At 39.9% G+C, this 18,873-nt stretch overlaps 1 protein-coding gene and 1 long non-coding RNA gene across 3 annotated transcripts in view; one reads left to right on the forward strand and one right to left on the reverse strand.

The window, feature by feature from the left end:
* Positions 1 to 18,873, reverse strand: part of LOC132995636 (uncharacterized) — a 169,882-nt gene that overhangs the window by 83,866 nt on the left and 67,143 nt on the right. The window lies entirely within an intron of this gene.
* On the forward strand, positions 5,393 to 14,904 carry LOC132954453 (sodium- and chloride-dependent GABA transporter 2-like). Of its 2 annotated transcripts, none has more exons than XM_061027005.1 (13): positions 5,393 to 5,895; positions 8,533 to 8,670; positions 9,594 to 9,705; positions 9,828 to 9,960; positions 10,378 to 10,497; positions 10,676 to 10,779; positions 11,613 to 11,737; positions 11,827 to 11,939; positions 12,256 to 12,393; positions 12,509 to 12,611; positions 13,803 to 13,903; positions 14,333 to 14,524; positions 14,635 to 14,904. In XM_061027005.1, the coding sequence occupies exons 1-13, from the start codon at positions 5,805 to 5,807 to the stop codon at positions 14,752 to 14,754; spliced, it is 1,590 nt and encodes a 529-aa protein (XP_060882988.1). In that variant the 5' UTR covers positions 5,393 to 5,804; the 3' UTR covers positions 14,755 to 14,904. The 2 variants fall into 2 exon arrangements, with proteins under 2 accessions (XP_060882988.1, XP_060882989.1); XM_061027006.1 differs by having other exon boundaries at positions 14,333 to 14,503.

Here is an 18,873-nt window from a genome sequence, read left to right on the forward strand (position 1 = left end):
AATACTGAAATATCTTTAATACACCTTTTCAAACATGGGTCTGAGACCAGTATCCAGTCACGGAGAAACTCATATGATATGCTGGAGTATAACTTATACTGGTTATCTTATACTGTATAAGATATCTTAAACTGTATAAAGATGTTAACGATTAAAAAATCAGGCGTTTAACAAAAGCACAGCAAAGTAAATCTCTCCAAATATATAACTAGAGGACTTGTTACAAGAGGTCAAAACAGCATAACTCTACTGAAAAATAGTGCTAACTAACACACCTAACCAGCTAACCAAACCAAAAATGACATACTGACATACAAAAATGTCATACACCAAGGAACCCCGACCCAGCCCCAATGCTGTCAGAGAGGCTCCACCCTCAGCCTCATCTTTTGTTCAAACCAGGGAGGACAGCACATCAGCCAAGTAACTGAAAAGAGAAGACTAAATAAATACACAGTGTGTACTTAAATCAAAGCTCTACTAAACAAATGGTAAAGCAAACAAATAGCCTGTGTTATGCTTGTTAAATGACTGCAAATAAACACACACACACACACGCACACTCACTCACTCACACACACACACACACACACACACACACACACACACACACACACACACACACACACACACACACACACACACACACACACACACACACATATTAATCTGCTAGCTGGCCCCCTGACCTGCCTCCAGTTCACTGCAGAGGATTATGTCCATTTCCTGCAAGTAGATAAAGAAGAAGAAACAGTGATTGTGCATGTGAGTATATCTCCTTCATATAGGATATTGTGCACACAAAGCACCTAAAGCTGCCTAATATTGCCCTGAGGCAACAAGCAAACGTCACAGTTTAATAGCCTATATATTAATCTAAAAAATGCTCTTAAACATCAGACATACTTCTTACATACACTTGCATTATTTGCCACATTGTGTCCAGAGTGGCTCTTCCTCCTGAAATGACTACTTCACCCAGACAAATCCACTCTAGCCCCTCATGTCTCCCAACACATACATGGCTGGTCATAATATATACTTTGATATGTACATTTTTATTTATCAGAGGGACGTTGGGAGGAGAACACTACCATATAGGGTAATATTTACTTTGATGTCCTCTCTTCTTGCCACAGTGTACAGAGCTAGGACAGAAGAAAGAGATCTAACAAACAGTTTGCTGAAGATTTATATCTGTGATTTTAGAAGCTGTTCTGTTTGGTTCACTCAGCTATATTGCTCCACTCAGTCCCTTAACAGAGCAGACAGCTCTGGTCTGTCTCCAAAATACTTTTGTCATTCCAACCTCACAACCCACTTGCTGTGGATTCATATCCACATGATGGTTTACATTTGAGTTTATTTCCATCTACAGATCCATTTGGGGGAAACATTCGAAATGACCTTAAAAGACTACACTGTATGAAGTATTCTAACCTTGTAGCAGCAAAAGGGGAAGGATTTAACGTGGCCAAAACATTCTTTACTAATGGCCACGGTCAGTGCAGCTAAAGTTTGGTTAATTATGTTCCTCATTTTGCTTTTTACATCACTGGAATCAGACAACTTTAAATGAATGCTGTTTATGAACACTAGAAAAGTTTTAAACTGGGTCTCGAAAGGGAAAGCTATTGTATTGATATCATATGAAATGCAGAATAAAATTGGAGTTTTTTGCATCTGACAAATAAAAAGTGGGCATGCTTATGAGACAGAGAGGGGGTGAAAAGGTGATCAGGTAGGCATGTACAAAAAATGTTGCATGACAAGGATAGTCTTTCTCGGAATTACTTTTTGAACTTTGAAATCTTGGCATTAAATGTATTTTGTAAGATCCATAAATTATGCATTTCTGAGCCTTTATCACATGCTAACACACTAAAGTGCAATGTTCCACTGTACCCTAGACTTTATAATAGTAGATGGTTAAATAAGAATTATTCAATTGTACTACGGTCACTGGATCTGAAATATATCAATACAATTCACACAGAGAATTAAGGGGAGGCTAATCTGTCACAGACTCTAATAATGATGTTATTCATACTTGACTGTAGCATTCACTACAGTAATTGAGTCCATTATGCTGTGGAGTGGTATGTCATGGTGAACCATGTTCAAGACACAAAATGATCACTGTTGTGGTGGTTGGACATTTTTTGTGTATTTTTCCTGGTCTGCTTTTGGCTGGTGCTTGTGTTTTTTTTCTTTCAGAGGCTGGGCGTGGCTTATTGGCTGCTGGAGCTCTCTGCAATCACTCACCTGATCGTCATCAGAATCACCGGCTGCAGCATTTATACCCTGGTTCACCTCTCCCAAACTGCTAGATTATTTCCGCCTTGGTAGAGCAGCGTTTCAAGATTCGGGGTGCGTTCGAATTGTCCCTCCTATCTCCTTTCACTATCCACTTTACCTTAACCCCGGAAGCATTTAAGTGGCGGCCATGATAAGAGCCGTTCGAATTCTCTAAAAGTTAAGGAAAGGTGGGTCAGTGCTTCCTTTATAACCTCCTTTAGCATAGGATACACCGGACCATCCTTTACGAAAGGAGATGAGATATGACGCCCCGCAACATTTAAAGCAAGTCGCGCATCTGACTGTTCACGAACATTAACGATGATCGTAAAGTGACACAGATCATGTAAGGGATAAAAAGATAAGAGACATTTTTATCAGATGATGTTTTATTCAACATATTTCATTTACTTAAGAATGCTTTGTGCAGTTGTACATTTGTATAAAACATTATGTGTAGGTTATATCTTACATAAATGTAACAATTCATTTCATATAATCATATTTATGTTGATGCTGATTTCTGAGTGGACAGGAAGCTGATGGTTTCACTTTTCTTACTTGTAGCCTGGTAGTCTATTATAGCTTTTATTTCAATCCCAACCTCGTGGTGATTAGGATTATTTCACCGGTAAGAAGGCACAGGGGAAAGTTTTTTAGATGAGTTTTTTGTAGTCCATTTTCTGAACATTGTAGTTTCAACACGGCGGACTCACGTCATTAACCTCCGCCGGCCCGTCACATTTAATGACGTGGCCTAGTGGAAATGTGGTCGGATTGTCAGAGCAACGAGATCGCCTTTCCCTAAGTCCTTTATGAATTCTCCTAACATCTTTCCTTAACCTCATGACGTTTTCCCCGGGGTTAAGGTAAAGTGGATAGTGAAAGGAGATAGGAGGGACAATTCGAATGCACCCTCAGTAAAAACCTTTCAGTGCTTTGGAATTACCTGTGACTAATGACCCTTGTCTTCTTTTTTCCCAGTGCCTCCAACGAATGAGCTCCAGCACCTCACCACCCAGCCTCTCATTCAAGCCTCACCAGCCTTCACCAGCCTCACTTCAATAAATATCCCTTTTACCCATCACCCTGTCTTCCGCTCTTGCTTTTGGGTCCACTTAAAAACCTTTAAAGATCATAACAACTGTAGGGGAATCACTGAACAAGGAGTGTCTTAAACTTTGTGAGATACTATGGCTGTTATTCCATTATGGTCCATTAATCTTTTCTGTATGTATATAACCAAAGGTGTCCTTAGAATTGATTCTGTTGTTTTTGTAAAGAAGACTAAACTCAGCATTAGTTCATGATAAGTTAAATATGATTCTGATGCTGAAAATGTAAAAAGAAAACAGCTTAATTATTCTGCCCCATCATTCTCAAAAAAGAAATGCTGACCTAAATAGCTGAATCTTAGAAATCACAAAAAGGTTCTAAACTAATGAAGATTGAATGTATTGCAGGGCTGCATTTTCACTGTATTGTTTTTTTTTACTTTAACTTGGTGCAACTAATCCACTTGGGACTATGCAGCACTTTCAATGGCAAGTAGCACTCTCCAGCTACTAGGTGGCAGTGTCTACAAATCAGTGGACACAATCCAGGAAGATATTTGTTTTAACAATGTTTCTATATACTTTACAGTTCATTAAAATATTTGCAAATCATAATCTGCCATTCTGGTTTCTCTGAGAAGCTCTGCATTTCCATAATAATTGCAGATCTGAGGTGTCCAACAACTTCACTGTACATGCAATCCTTTTTCAGGTTGTAGCACAAGATCTGAGAGGAGTAGAGCCATGTTAGTAAAAGTGTTTTAAAGATAGAATGCATAAACAGATTATTTGAAAAAAAAACAGCAAACATTCTCAGAATTGTATGAGACAGAATTTTGTCAATGATTTGAAGCGTCACTTTTCTTTATTTTCCCTTTATTGAAATAATGAGACCCTTTTACAGTACTGATCTATCAAGTCAGCACAGCAGATACGGGTGAATGTAGAAACCAGTATTCTTGGATGGAATTTTCTCTTCTGCACTGTTTTACTGCAGGGCTCCCCCAACTAGTGAAACAAGTTTTACGTGTATTTACATACTGTATACCTCACACCACTCAAGTTTTATGACAAATGGTTTGCATGTCTCTGTGTCTGGTTGGGGTGGGGCTCATCAGACAGGTATATTGCTCTTTGTGCAATCCTAAATGGAATTTTGTTGACATTGGGACATTTGATGATTTTTTTGTGCCTCTATGCTGCAAGGCTTGTTATATGGATGGTCAGGCTTTTTTTTCCTCTTGGAATTTGATTTAAAGAATGATTCAACTTTTTGACATATGAAGACAGATAAAGTCACCTTTTGAGCTGTTCTAGAAATCATAGACCTTTAGATGTGCTGCCTTCACCAAAGAAGGGCAGAGATTGCACAATGCCACTGTAATGCATAACAACACACCTGGCAAGTTCACTGTTGACCATAAAAATATCTAATTTAACACCGAAACACCAAAAAACACATTTAATGCAAAAAGAAAGTGCAGAGCAATGGAGTTGCTCAGTTTTGTCTTTTTTTTTTTTTTTTTACAATTGTTTAATGTTGATTGTAGTTTCTTTCTGTAATATTACCTATTAATACCTGCAGTAGCAGGGTCTCAAGCCCCCTTTGTATGCCCCTTAATGTGCATGTTGGCTACCACAATTTACAGTAGTAATGGGACAGTCCAATAGACCAAAGTAACCGCTCACACCTTCTTTAATGCCCCTAAGTTATTCTGAGACGTCCCTCCCCCCTCACAGGTGTAGTCGTGTTGACACATATTTTAATCATCCCAGGTGCACTCACTGCCTCCACAACCTGTTGACATTCTTGTCAGTTGATCAGGAACCTGTGGAGCAAACAGAGATGGAATCCAAAAGTAGAAAAAGAGATGTCTTTGCATGGTCCTGGTGGCGCCCCTGCTTACGTTACTCATTGCTCCTGTCGATTTGAAAGTTTAACCTGACACTGCCGACACATAACTTTGTCTCCATTTTATAGCTCAAAATACTGCCAAACTGCGTCTCGCTACAGGATGCCATTCTTCCACTGTCCTGCATTTTAATTTGGGGTCATAGTGCAGCATTAGCCACTGACCGCAGCTACAGCCCCAACTAGTGGTGGGTGGCTACAGTACATAACATTTGATAGGCTGTGGTGCACTTGACATTTCAGTGTGGAAGCAAACTGATCCAAATTCAACAATGTTGCAACTTCACCCCTGAATCGCACAAAGTCCACCAAGCTTCATATGAAAAATTGACAAAACAAGTATGCCCTTGACTTACACCTGGCAGATAATAACTGTTAGAGGCGTTCCTGCATTGGATGAAACACAGTCACTTTTCTCTGTTTAATAGAGCTCATTTGTCTTCATCCCAGTAGAGTCCGTAATCTCTGTTGTATCTTTGTTTTTTGTCATTGCAGGGGTTTTCCTGTTGCCTTACTGCATCTTTGCTGTGCTGTTAGGCATGCCACTCTTCCTGCTTGAGACTGTGATTGGTCAGTACACACAGGAGGGCGCTATCACCTGCTGGACCAAGCTCTGCCCCCTGGCAAAGGGTAATCACATCATTCCTGGTTAATTCACCTCGAACAAAGACATTTTCCAGATGCTGTGAGATCAATTTCCTATACTGTATTTCAGAAAAGTGTAAGCAGTCTCTTTCTGTCCCCCTTTCATCTTTGTTAATTATCTAGCCACAGACTATTAATTAAAAAAAACTTTTAGTCACTGTACCATCCAGAAATACTTACAGCTACCAGAAACTTTTCAGGTGGAGATTTCTCAAGTGTTACTTGATGATTTGATTTCATGAATCAGTCAACACAACATAAATGTCAATAATAGAATGTTTAACATTCAATTTATTTTACTAGCTCTCTTCTCTTAATGTACTCTAGGCAGTCTTTTAGTTCTTTATGACTTAACCTGTGTTTTGCACAACAGGGTAGATTATGTTGAATCTGTTAGTATATATATTGAGCCAAATAATTATTCACATTTAATGTTGTAGTGAGAATGTGTGATGGTGCATGTTGGAACATACTGCAACACAGACTTTAGACCAGGTTTTAAGTGGTCTACAATGTAGTCATTTTTTTGTGTCCTTGAAACAGTATATGCATGTATATGCTATTTCGACAATGCGAGTGCTCGGCATAAAAAAGACACCTGCACTGCAGCCAAGCAGCTTTGCATCTGGCGTACAATAAGGCCCTTAGGATAGGGTGACACTGCAGTCACATGTTATTTTGAGTAAACAGCATTTATGATATATGTCTTTTAAGATGTTAATGGTCACAATGACTGTTCTGTGTTTTTTTCTCTGAAACCAGAGTGCAAATCCTTAAGAATACCATGATGTGATAAAAAAAAATAAAAAAAAGTAAATTATGCATGTAATGAATGCTAAAGGTACACTTTGGTGTTTTTGTAGAGAAGTGTACAGATTATTTGCTATATGTTCATAACTCTTTACACAAACTGTCCTCAGAGGAACATTTGGTCCCTGGAACACTGTTTGAAGATAATTTTCTAAGCGAGAAGTTATGGTGGAGGGCCTGCAACAGTGAAACCGTAACTCTCCTGGTAGCTTTTTAACTCCAAACAGGGTTCAGGGATCCTTTTTTTCCCTTTGAATAAAGTTTGTGTATATTTAGTTCAGAAAATATAGCATAGAATTGTTTCACTTCTCCAACTTTCAAATGTTACTACCAAATCTACATAGTGCACCTTTAACTGAGGAACACATAAGTAGCTATGGGGATTGCGTCCTCGTGAAGCCGACCTGAAAAACCTTTATACCTGTCAAGGCCAATGAGACTGTCCGGGGCCAGGGAAGTCCCACCATCTCTTGTGGCAAAAAAAAGACCCATGGACACACTTTGTTTATCAATCTAGAGCAAGTTCCAAATATGCAGTCCTGAAAATTTCAAGAAAATGACTGTGAAATATTTTGTGCTGTACTGGACTCCGATAAACATACACTTATCTATGATAGCATAATGCCATTACTGGTTATTAGTCTTCCCCGTAGTGTCCACATGCTTACTTCTTATTACGTTCTGTAGAGTGCACAACATTTGGCATGCGTGACAGGGCAGTAGTACGGGTATCTGTAAGGTACATTTTAAAGGTTTATTCTTGGGCTTGTTATGTTTTATTTAGATATAGGAGGACACTGGATAAAGTCAGAAATCTGGGAGAGAGCATGGGGAATTACATGAAGGGAAGGGGCCACAGATCATATGGAACCCGGGCCGCCTGCTTGAGGACTACAGCCTTCATAAACAGGGCGCTTGTACTAACCACTAGGCTACCTGCACCCCATCTGTGAGGTACATTAAACATAAAATCTTTCTGAGTCCGTTGTTAACACATACATCTCACAGACTATCCATGATGGATGAGCGGGCGGGAATGGGGTTCTCAAGAGGCAAGGCATGACAAAAAAAAAGAACAACACAGAAGTGGCAGACGAAGCAAGAGAGTCAGCTATACGATGCTATAATGACGTTTTTTGCCTTAATAGCAATGCTACCTTAAATTCGACACAATATAAACAAAAGAACGCAATGGGGATCAGAAAACATTATGAAGCACAGTTATTATATGCAAGAACATCACACTGGGAGCATACATACAGTCTGTGGTCATAGGCAGGTTGGTTATAAACTTCACCAACCCCTTCCGCTCGCTTGCATTGAATTTTCTTGAGTTTTTCCTGCTTAGTTCTCACATCAGCTCACCTTGTCTTCACACAGAAAATGTACTAGGGAGTTGACAGGAACAAGTCGGGGTCAAGTCAGAGTGGAAAATGTGGCTATAGCGTTCACACATGCAGCTCAGCCCTAAAATTTTCAGGAAGTTTTCAGTATTTTTGTGCAAGTGTGAAAGTACTATAGTTGAGGGGAAGTGCGAAAAGGTTGACAGAGACTAAGTGTAATCTTTTGTAGCCCAAGGGAAAGGTGGGACTTCCCTGGCCTGCAACCGTGACATTGGCCTTGACATGTGTTTTTATAAAGGTTCTTCAGGTTGATCTCGCGAGGATGTTCAAGTACCAAGTGTATGGCACAAAAAAGGAAGTTTAAATATGGGCCTTCCATTGCTTTGGGAGGATGGATCAAATTTGTCAAATTAAGTCAAATGAATGCCTAAACATTAAAAAGTATTTTTTTTAAATGCTATTCCTTCAGGGACTGGCTATTCAATCATGGTGATCCAGCTTTATTCCAGATTCTACATCATTATCCTGGCATGGACCCTACTGTACCTCATAAACTGTTTCAGAGACCCTCTGCCCTGGGCCATTTGCAACAATCCCTGGAACACAGGTCGGTATGTGATGAGGTTTGTGGATGTAAAAAAAGAAACGTATGTAGAACTCACTTAGAACTTTCACCTTCTTTTAGACACTTTATCACTATCTCAGATTTTCAATTACATGCTACTGACTGCAGTAAAACGAATCCGTTAGCAATGGCCTCTTTCTTCCCCTGTGGTGTTAAATATTATTCCACAAGAATATAGTTTCATAGTTGACCAGTTAGAAGTCAGATCAGGCATCCACCTGTAGCTCCTCTTAGCTGCTTCTAAAGCTAGAATGGCTTGGTAACTGTCTGAAGCAGGAATAAGCCCTGATAACTAGCATCAATCCAACTTTGGATGTTGGGGTACTCTCAAAATCTGACCGAGTTTAAATGTGGACAAATGTCATGACAACTAGTGGAACCAGGAGGCAAAGTTACAGTCTATAACAAGGCCTACATCACAGTTAAGAAAAGATACAATCCAAACTACCATAGAGACTGTGTAAGGTGTCTTAACACTGAATCCAGGTTAAGTAGAGAGATTGATTGGGACAACAAATGCAGAGATCTTTTGTTACCTTTTTTGATGACATTGGTTGATGGCATGACAAGAATTATGTGCCAGTGGCAGCAAAAGAGTTTTTCCCTGGAGGGATGAGGTAGAATGTATCACACCATTACTCAAGAGGGTAGAGCAAGAAGCTGCTTAGAAAATGTTAGGGAACCTCAGAAGAGTCCAGGAGACCAGTTTACAGATGACATACACATGAAACAAAAATGAGAAACACTGTATGGGGACCACACATACATTGCTTTAGGAGGTAAAGAACTGAAGGGTATGTTGATTTTATACAATATCTACCTAATGCTTTGTCCAAAAGACTGCACAATTAATTTAGGAAGATTTCAACTTAATGAATGTGATCAATTTCCTTCCCTATCTATAGACCTTTGTGTTGACCTCACCTCTGCAAACAACACTGAAGTACACGGTGGCAACTTGACCGGAAACTGGACATCTAGAAATATCACCAAGTCTTCAGTCTCTGAGTTCTGGGAGTGAGTTATTGATAAATAAATGAGGAATTAACATGTCGTGTTTGGTTACAGCAATACATCAAGTACAAATTGTGTTCTGTTTTTGTTAAAACTGAAATTCTGTTTCTGTGTAACCGATAAAGGAGAGAAGTGTTATCCATGTCTGGTGGAATAGAAGATGTTGGCTCAGTTAAGTGGGAGCTGCTGCTGTGTCTCCTGACCTGCTGGGTTGCCTGCTACTTCTGCGTCTGGAAAGGTGTCCGCTCTACAGGAAAGGTCTGTGAATAAGGGTGTGGAGATTCAGGGTCCAAACATATTTCCTTTAAATAAGGTTCATAGTATAACCCTCTCTTTTCAGGGTAAGGTGGCCCAGTTGGGACCCGCTGAGCCCCCCCGTTTCATTGGCATGTCTATTTCTGGCCCACATGTAGTTTCTTCTGGATGGCCCTTGTCAGCCATATCTGAGCCCATAACAAGTTGAAGCCCAGCCAGTGTTCAGTTTAAGATGTCAGCTCATTGGCAGTATAACTCACTATAGCACAGCCGATCTGCCTAACTTCTTCAGAAACCAATTTCTGCAGAGAGGGTCTTATCAAAGTTAACTTTTTTGGCCATTTATGATAGAATATTTACTATCACGGTAAACTATTTAAGAGTATTTAAAACAAAAACCCACTAACACTGACCTTTCAGCTGGTGTATTTCACAGCTGTGTTTCCATACGTGACACTGGCCATCCTGCTGGTCAGGGGTTTGACCCTGGGTGTGGTCTACTACCTGTATCCAGATCCGTCTCGCCTGGCAGACCTCCAGGTGATACAAGTTTGACAAAATATGCTGCTTATAATTCATTTGAGGAGAAGCATTTGGAGAGTGTAAAGTTTTTTTTTCACTGTTGAACGACAAATATTCCTGGGGGGAATGGGTAAAGATAATCCGTTATAGTGACAACGGACAAAATTACAAGTTTTATTTCTTGTTTGGTCATCAGGTTTGGATAGAGGCTGCCGCCCAGGTCCTTTTCTCCTATGATGTTGCATCAGGAACCATAATCACACTTGGCAGCTACAACAAAGTCAAGAACAACTGCTACAGGTGGGCTATAATTAAGAATAATTAACTTGATTGTGAAGGGAGTTCTCTGGAATTTTACACAGCTCAGTCACATCTCGTTTTATATGATAGCCTTGATAAAACAGTGGGTCATGTCCCCACCTGCTGTTTCACCAAGCATAAATATCCCAAATCATAAAAAACCCAATCAATAAACAACAAACGTTAAAAACATATAAAAGGTAAAAGCTAATGAACAGAAGGAATCCTGCTATCAGGGGACCTGAAAAAGATAAAATTAACTTTAAAAAATAAGATGTTCAAATCAATATAATACAAAGTATGTGTAATAGGAGTAGGACGAACTGTATCATTGTGCAGGATGATACAGGATGGCTTTTAGTGTTAAAATATATCTTAGAGTATAGAGTTAAATTAGTGTGCATATTATCTTAGTTCCAGTGAGCATTAATGTTAACACTAAAATCTGAATGAAAGGCAGAACATTTATATAATGTTAATTGACTATTGCAGACTCTAATAGCTTCAAAAATTGTGCATTTGTTTCCCCTATCTGCTCTTCATCAATGTCTTATCCACAAAGCATATAGCGCTAATGATGTTCAGGTGCAAACACGCCCATAAAATGATCCTGCTCCGTACAGTTTGCTCTTGTTTTGTGTCTGAACGTGGAGAAAAGCGGACTGCACCTTAGCTCTGCGTTTCTGGGCTGGGTGCTTGTGTGTTTCCCCTGACTAATAACAGCTGTGTGTGTGTGTGTGTGTGTGTGTGTGTGTGTGTGTGTGTGTGTGTGTGTGTGTGTGTGTGTGTGTGTGTGTGTCTGTGTGTCTGTGTGTCTGTGTGTGTGTATGCAGGGACAGTCTGTGGTTGTGCATGCTCAACAGCAGCACCAGCTTTGTTGCTGGTTTTGCAGTCTTCTCAGCTCTGGGCTACATGGCCCACAAACAGGAAGTTCCAATCAACATGGTGGTAGAATCAGGTATGATTCAAAGGCAAATCAAGATAAATAATAATAAACAAAATAAATGAAGAGGACAACATTTAAAATGCCTCCTTCTGTCCTGCCAGGGCCTGGGCTGGCATTCATTGCTTATCCTCAGGCTGTAGCCATGATGCCCCTGCCTCAGCTGTGGGCAGCCTGTTTCTTTGTTATGCTCATTCTTTTGGGACTGGATACACTGGTAAGAAGTAATCACACATCATAATGACGGTGTCCAGCAAATCTATTTGATACATACATCTATGCGGTAAAAACCATCTCTGTTAGGCTTTTGTTGTCCTGGTTCACTCTGATTGGCTTGGCTGTTTAACAGCTTCAAATGCAGTCATGTTATTGGCAAAATGTGTAAATTGATCAGCGCACTTTCGCAACAATTTTACAGTACAAATCATACCAGCTACATGGAGTGACAGTAAAGACTGAACCAGGGTCTTTAATCTGCATATTTGATATAACAACAAAGTGATTCTCCTCTCTGTCTGTTTGCATTGTGTTAGTTTGCAGGTTTGGAAACTATAACTTCGTCAGTGATTGACATGTTCCCAGAACAAATGCGCAAACCGTGGTGCAGAGAAATCTTCCTCATGTTCTTCTGTTCTGCTGGCTTTAGTATACAGATCTCCCTCACCACTCAGGTACCACACATGCCTGTGTGCCCTTACCTTCACTCACAAGCTTACATTTCTCATTAGAGGAATATTTAGTAAGTGACATAACACATGGTATTTGTGTTTGTTCTGTGTTGTCCAGGGTGGAGTGTATCTGTTCCAACTGATCGACTACTATGCAGCAAATGGAGCATGTATATTATTTGTGTCTTTTGTCCAGTTTATGGCTGTTGGCTGGGCCTTTGGTAAGTAATGTAAAAAATGTAATCCTGTAAATTAACAGTTGTAATAGTTATTTGAAGATATCTTTATCATGAAGAACCAGGGTCTGATGATGATTTTCATATTTGATGATTGCTTCACTGAGCACCAGCCAACTTCTAAATTAAAATGTGCTCATTATGTAAAAAAGATCAGGAGGTGGACATCAGCTTCCTGGAAATACTCAATGGAACTAAAACAGTGGTGCCACTTCTTTGCAGTTGGAGTAAAGGTGGCAAGTTACACTTGAAACCACAATATCCTACAGGGATACGACTCTTTCAAGCAGATCTAGGCTCTGTCACGCAGCTGCAGGCCAACTCAAGCTTATGTTTGCTTTAAGATCACAAACATTAACCTGTGTGACAAGACAAACCTGCCCGGTCAGATTATTTTGTAAGAAAGATTCTTTGATACTGTTTTACTTTTAAAGCTAACAGAAGTAGGAGGTCTTTAAACATCAAACAACGTTAAGCAACACAGGTATCGGTAGCTATTGTTAGCTAACATAGATACAAAGATCCACATGGTAATAATTTAAGTACCAGTGATACAGGTCCAGGTCCAAAAAGGTGCTTAAAAATAGAAAATGAGGGCTATTTACAGCAATCTAAAATAGACCACTTTAAGGATTATGTGAAAAAAAAAAGAAAAAGAAGAGAGCTGCGGCTTTGGAGTGTTAGCAAATGTTAAGACCTAGTATCGAGTTTATGAGCCCGACTTATGAGCACATGAAGTTGTGAGTATGAGTAGGAGTTGTGTTGTTTGACTGAAACCCCAGGAGAGGCAAAAACAAATAGAGAATGCTAACAAGCCTAATCTTAGCAATAAAGCTATCTAGCTAAGCAAATATGAGCTATTATAATACTATTTAAGCTTATGAACATATTCAAACGTCAACCTCACCCTAATGTGTATTCAATTTCTGAATTCGTCCACTGACTCACAAAGGAGCTCTGTGCTACTTGTTTTTTGGTAATTAAATATCAGCTACGGAAAAGCAACCTTACTTATTTGTTGCTTTTTTTCCGACCAAAGCACTTGAATGCGTGTATGTCGTTATACGACTGCACAACTGGGAAGCTCGATATGTCCGAGGAGCAGGTGAAGGCAGCATTAAATCAGGAGGTCCTGCCCTCATAATGTGATACTGATCAACTGTCATTAACATGCAGGGGCTGAACAGATTTGCGATGCAGTTAAAGAAATGACGGGACAGAGACCATCTATTCTTTTTCATCTGTGTTGGCGTTACTTCACCCCTCTAATCTGCATGGTGAGTAATAAGTCAAAAATCTGTCTGAATCAAAGCAGTGAAGATTAAGGTTCAGCAATAATAAAACAGTAAGATGGGTTTTTTTCTTGGTTCTATTTCTTGGTTCTGGTAAGAGTCGCCTCCTCTCCACCAGAAGGTCAAGGGTTCAATCCCCAGCTGGGCAACGATGTGTCCATGGGCAAGACACTTAACCCTGAATTGCTCCGGCTGCTTCAGTGGCAGTGTATGAATGGGATTAGTTACTTCTGATGGATGATACTACATAGCGACCACTACCATCAGTGTGTGAAAGGGTGTGAATGGGTGGGTGTGACATGTGGTGTAAAAGTGCTTTGAGTAGTCGGAAGACTAGACAAGTGCTATATAAGCTCAAGTCCATTTACCATTTACCTTACCAGAGGTACTATTTTTTTCTACTTTTGTTTCAAGGTTTGCTTCATCTGCTCCTTCCTGGACTATCAGCCACTGAAATCCAGTGGGGGCCATGCGTACTCAGACTGGGCTTACTATCTGGGCTGGTGCATGGCTCTGTCCTCTGTGATTGCAGTACCTATCTGGACTATCTACAAGATCTTCCTCACCCAGGGCACCCTCAGACAGGTAATAGCACTACCACACCCTGTATGTATGCACAGTTATGTCATTTAAACTGCCTTTCATCACTCAAATATGAATTATATTCATTTGATGATGAGTCTGTGTTCCTATTGGGTTTTTCTTGTCCTCAACAGCGTCTGACGGTACTGTGGCATCCTGTTAAGGATCCAGTTAGTCCCAAGACAAACAAAGAACATCTTCTGGATGAAACAGAACAAATAAATATGACAGCACCTGTCCTAGATAAATTATAAACCTGAAAGGTACTTCTGAGTTTGTCTGAGCATGTTATGTAAAGACAAACTTTGGCCCCAGACTCAGTGTTGCTGACTGAAGAAAATACTTGTTAATAATAAGTGATGTTTGTAAATGAAATGTTGAATACTAATTACTTGTACCGTGAAGCTGTTTGTATCCCAAAAAATTGTGATAAAACATTATGTTGGTGCCCTGGACAAAATGTTGTGTTTTTTTTATTCAGCTCGAAAGAAAACTAACGCTTTGGTTTGTTGAAAACGAGAACTTGCTGGAGGTATTTTACACAGACGGTATATTGGAGGTAAATGGGGCATCTTGGACACTTTCGGCATATTTTTTAAATCTGTAAAAAAAAAAAATAATACTGTAGTAAAAGTAAACTAGTAGGTTAACACAAAGACAAGTCTTGTGTATGACATATACCGCTTTTCCCATTTTGGGGGCTGGAGACATGTTCAGAGACAGAGACATTATGAGAACAACCCGGGTTCATGTCCAACCTGTGGCTTCCTATTCTATTCACTGTTATTCTAAATGTTACAATGTGTAGCATGTCCTGGACATGCAAAAAGGGGTGAATAACTTTACTATAGCTAACGGAAGCTCCCTACCCATTAGTTAACTAGACTACTCTTTCCTATAACTAAATGAGAGCTCACTCCCTACCAACCTGCTAGTCTACTCTTTCCTAGTGGAAGGAGCTATGTAAAATTATTCCACTAACATCCTTTGGAGGACGGATGAACAAGTTATAATCACAGCCCCATGATTATCTGCCTAACATTCATTTCTAGAATAATTAGATTCAAGGATAACCCCTGGTATAGGACTCCAGATTACCCCCCAGAGGGGGAATAACTGTGAACTCCCCTTGCTAGGACGTTAGGTGTGTATGGGATGTGTATTAAAAGTCAGTAGAAGTGTGCCGTGGTGTGACTGTCAAGCTTACCTTCCGAGGTTCACGGGGTCCTTAAGGGAGACTCCGGTCTTTGTGGTGTGAATGATTTCAGTCAGAAAATGATTTCAAAAAGTTTCCAAAAAAATGTATTTAAAAAACTTCAAATGATATTCCAAATGCAAATACAAAACAGTAAAAAACCAAAGTCTAAACCCAAGAGTGTAGACACTTGAGGTTTTAAAAGATCTTGGTCTCAGTCCCAAGATGGGAAGTCAGAGTGACGTGGATTCATTTAGCAAAGCAAAAAGGAACCTCGATCAGATTTTCTGCAGGGTTTTTATAGCCAAAAAGTGTCTCTTTTTTCAAGATCCTGTAACACCTCAACAATGCACGTTCGCAGAAACATGATGCATCCATAGGTCATACCAAGTTCATAACATAGGTAATACTAGGTTCATATGTGGTTTTAGCTCGAAGACCGTGAACCGAGCAGATACACAGAAACGCTAGACGCCTACGAGTTCCTATGTGGTTTTGGCTTCAATGTATGGCACACTTATCTCGACCTCGCAGGTGCATAGGCACTACGAGTGTGTATAAGTATTAAATGATAAAATAATTAAATGATAATAAACGAAAAAGACAAAAACAAATTCAACAATTGCATAACTCTTTCAACAAATGTTACAATTCACTTAGCAGATGCTTTTATCCAAAGTGACATACATCAGAGAGTAAGTACTAATCCATTCATACACCGCCACTGAAGCAGTGGGAGCAATGCGGGGTTAAGTGTCTTGCCCAAGGACACATCGGACATGTTGCTCAGCTGGGGATTGAACCCTTGACCTTCTGTTTGAGAGGCGACGTCTCTACCAACTGAGCCACAGTGGCCCAAGGCAAAGAGCACAAAACTAAATATTGAAAAAGAAAGAAAGAAAGTTAAATAAAGAAAATAATGTAGAATATATATGACACATTCTTTGCATGCAAGTGGACTTCAGCTTGTATGGGTATGCGCAAGACGTCAAGGTGGGCGGAGAATTGGGCTTGGAGCCAACGCATGGCAGAAAGCACACTGGTGTCAGGAATCATTTAAAGGCAGGGTTGGTAATTTTCGAAAACTAGCATGATTTTGAAAGTAGCATTCCCTCAGTGCTTTGTCTTTACCCACCTCTGTGCTCCCTCAAAAGCCACGCCCCTCACTTACATGTACGAGCACCATTGGTTCCAGAAGCGGACCTCAGCTCATGCTTTGAGCGAGGGCTCGTGCATGCATGGAGTAGAGAACGAGCAAGGAGACAGGGAGGCTGTGATTGGTTCATCAGATTGGTACCTCGTAGCAGACATTGGTTGAAGTTTTTACAAACTTACAACTGATACAGATGAAGGATTTTCTTCATTCCTTTTTCAGAGCACATGAGTTATTAATGTCTGTCAGGACCTAAAGACAATTTAAAACAAAATCTTAAAAAGTGTATCTGGAGAAAATTATTAACTCTGCCTTTAAGTAAGTAAAATGGCTTTAAATAAGTAGGTGAGCAGCGGTTGACACAGAATAACGTTGTTACACATTACTGAAGGCTAAAATTAAAACAACCAAGTGGATCACTGGAAAACGTAGAAACAACTGATCTCTACACTCTGACTTCTAAGTCTGTTCAGTTTCACATCCATGACTGAACCGTGCTCATGTGTGTTGTGCTCTGCTTTGTGTAGGCTATATGGGCTTTGAAATCAGGTTACCCGATTTCTGCCCAAATGTAATATCAACAATCCACCATGTCTAAAGTAAATAGTTAGGATCTCTGTCAAGTCCATATGTCCCAAATTTAAGCAGATATTTGCATGTTTTACTCCCATACTCGTTGTGTCTCCTACTAAGGGCAGCAGTGTCTAAGAATGTTTTGCCACTTCGTCAGACCAGGGGGGCGTGGTCAGGAGGGAAATACACTCTGTAAAATATTGTCATCTTTATGTTGAATATGAAATATGTAAAATATAAAAGGTATTTAAAAAAGAAAATACACTCTACAGCACTTTTCTAGTGCAGTGTAAAAAGCACTTTGAGAAGTCAGAAGACTTCTCAAAGTGCTTTTTACACTGCATTTGACATTCACCCATTCATACATACACACACTGCTGATGCAACAGGACTAATTTGGGGTTTATGAATCTAGCACGATGCAATTTGACATTCCTTTGAAGTAGAATGGGGACGGAAAACCTGTCCTTCTGGTTGGGAGACAAACAACTCTAGCGTTGAGTCACAGTGAAGGCAAACAAGCCCATACAAATACCCTCCAGGATGCTTGTATTTGCAACTGACAGGCTAAGATTTATTTTCAAATTGTCTGGGTAAACACAGAACGTTAGAATTTTTTGTTGCAGTAAGTTGCCATCGATGTTACTAGCTCAAAGCCAATAGCTTTTTTGCAATCATGTGATCTGCTAAAGTCACAAAGGGGACAGGAAATGAAGAACACCAGTTGGGAATCGTTGGGATTTGAGTAAAGTGAATACACTAAAACTGTGAATGGACCTGTATGCAGCAGGTATCATCAGAAAATGTATAGACACATTGGATTTTATCCCTACACTTTAAGGAAAAGTGAATTTCCCACAGGTTCACCGATTTGCCTGATGATCAATATCACAAATTGCTTAGCCCTGCAGACCTCCACTACATGGCTAGCCAAATGAAGGCGTACAAGACTCTTAAGGCTTTGAATCAAAGTCAGCATTGAATTACTGCCCTCTTGCTTTTACTGGAATTAGTATGTTTACTTCGGAATCGTTGTTTTTATACTGCTATTTCAACTCTAAAATAACTTTACATGGATGGATGCCACACTAGCATCAGGCTTTACATAATATTGCCAGTGTGTCACGCATCACAATTCAGTAAATTTACAACAGTCAGGAAAAACCAGAAGTTTAACGCACAGCAGACAACAATACATACACACAGCTGAACAGGTCTGTGCGCATTGCGCAGCACCAACAACAAAACATATCCAAACACGAACAATATTTAAACCTGCAAAAAATTCTCAGGGCTAATAAGCTTCTTTTTCAGTGCTTTCAGGCAAATAATGCAGCCGCTTCAATTCATTAAACCATACCATCGTATGACCAAACATTTCTGTGCCAAAGTGACTCCAAGGAAAAACAACATTTTTGGAGTATTTGGAGAGTGGGGTCTTCAGGGTGTAGG

This window comes from Labrus mixtus, chromosome 20 (genome assembly GCF_963584025.1).
Source record: "Labrus mixtus chromosome 20, fLabMix1.1, whole genome shotgun sequence".
NCBI lineage: Eukaryota > Metazoa > Chordata > Actinopteri > Labriformes > Labridae > Labrus > Labrus mixtus.

Bases quoted from the DNA above. Each gene is read 5' to 3' on its own strand.
- LOC132954453 (XM_061027005.1), top strand. From the start codon at position 5,805: ATGCCACTCTTCCTGCTTGAGACTGTGATTGGTCAGTACACACAGGAG. The intron at 11,940-12,255 runs GTAAGAAGTAAT...GCATTGTGTTAG, and splicing joins TTTTGGGACTGGATACACTG to TTTGCAGGTTTGGAAACTAT. The intron at 14,525-14,634 runs GTATGTATGCAC...TGTCCTCAACAG, and splicing joins TAATAGCACTACCACACCCT to CGTCTGACGGTACTGTGGCA.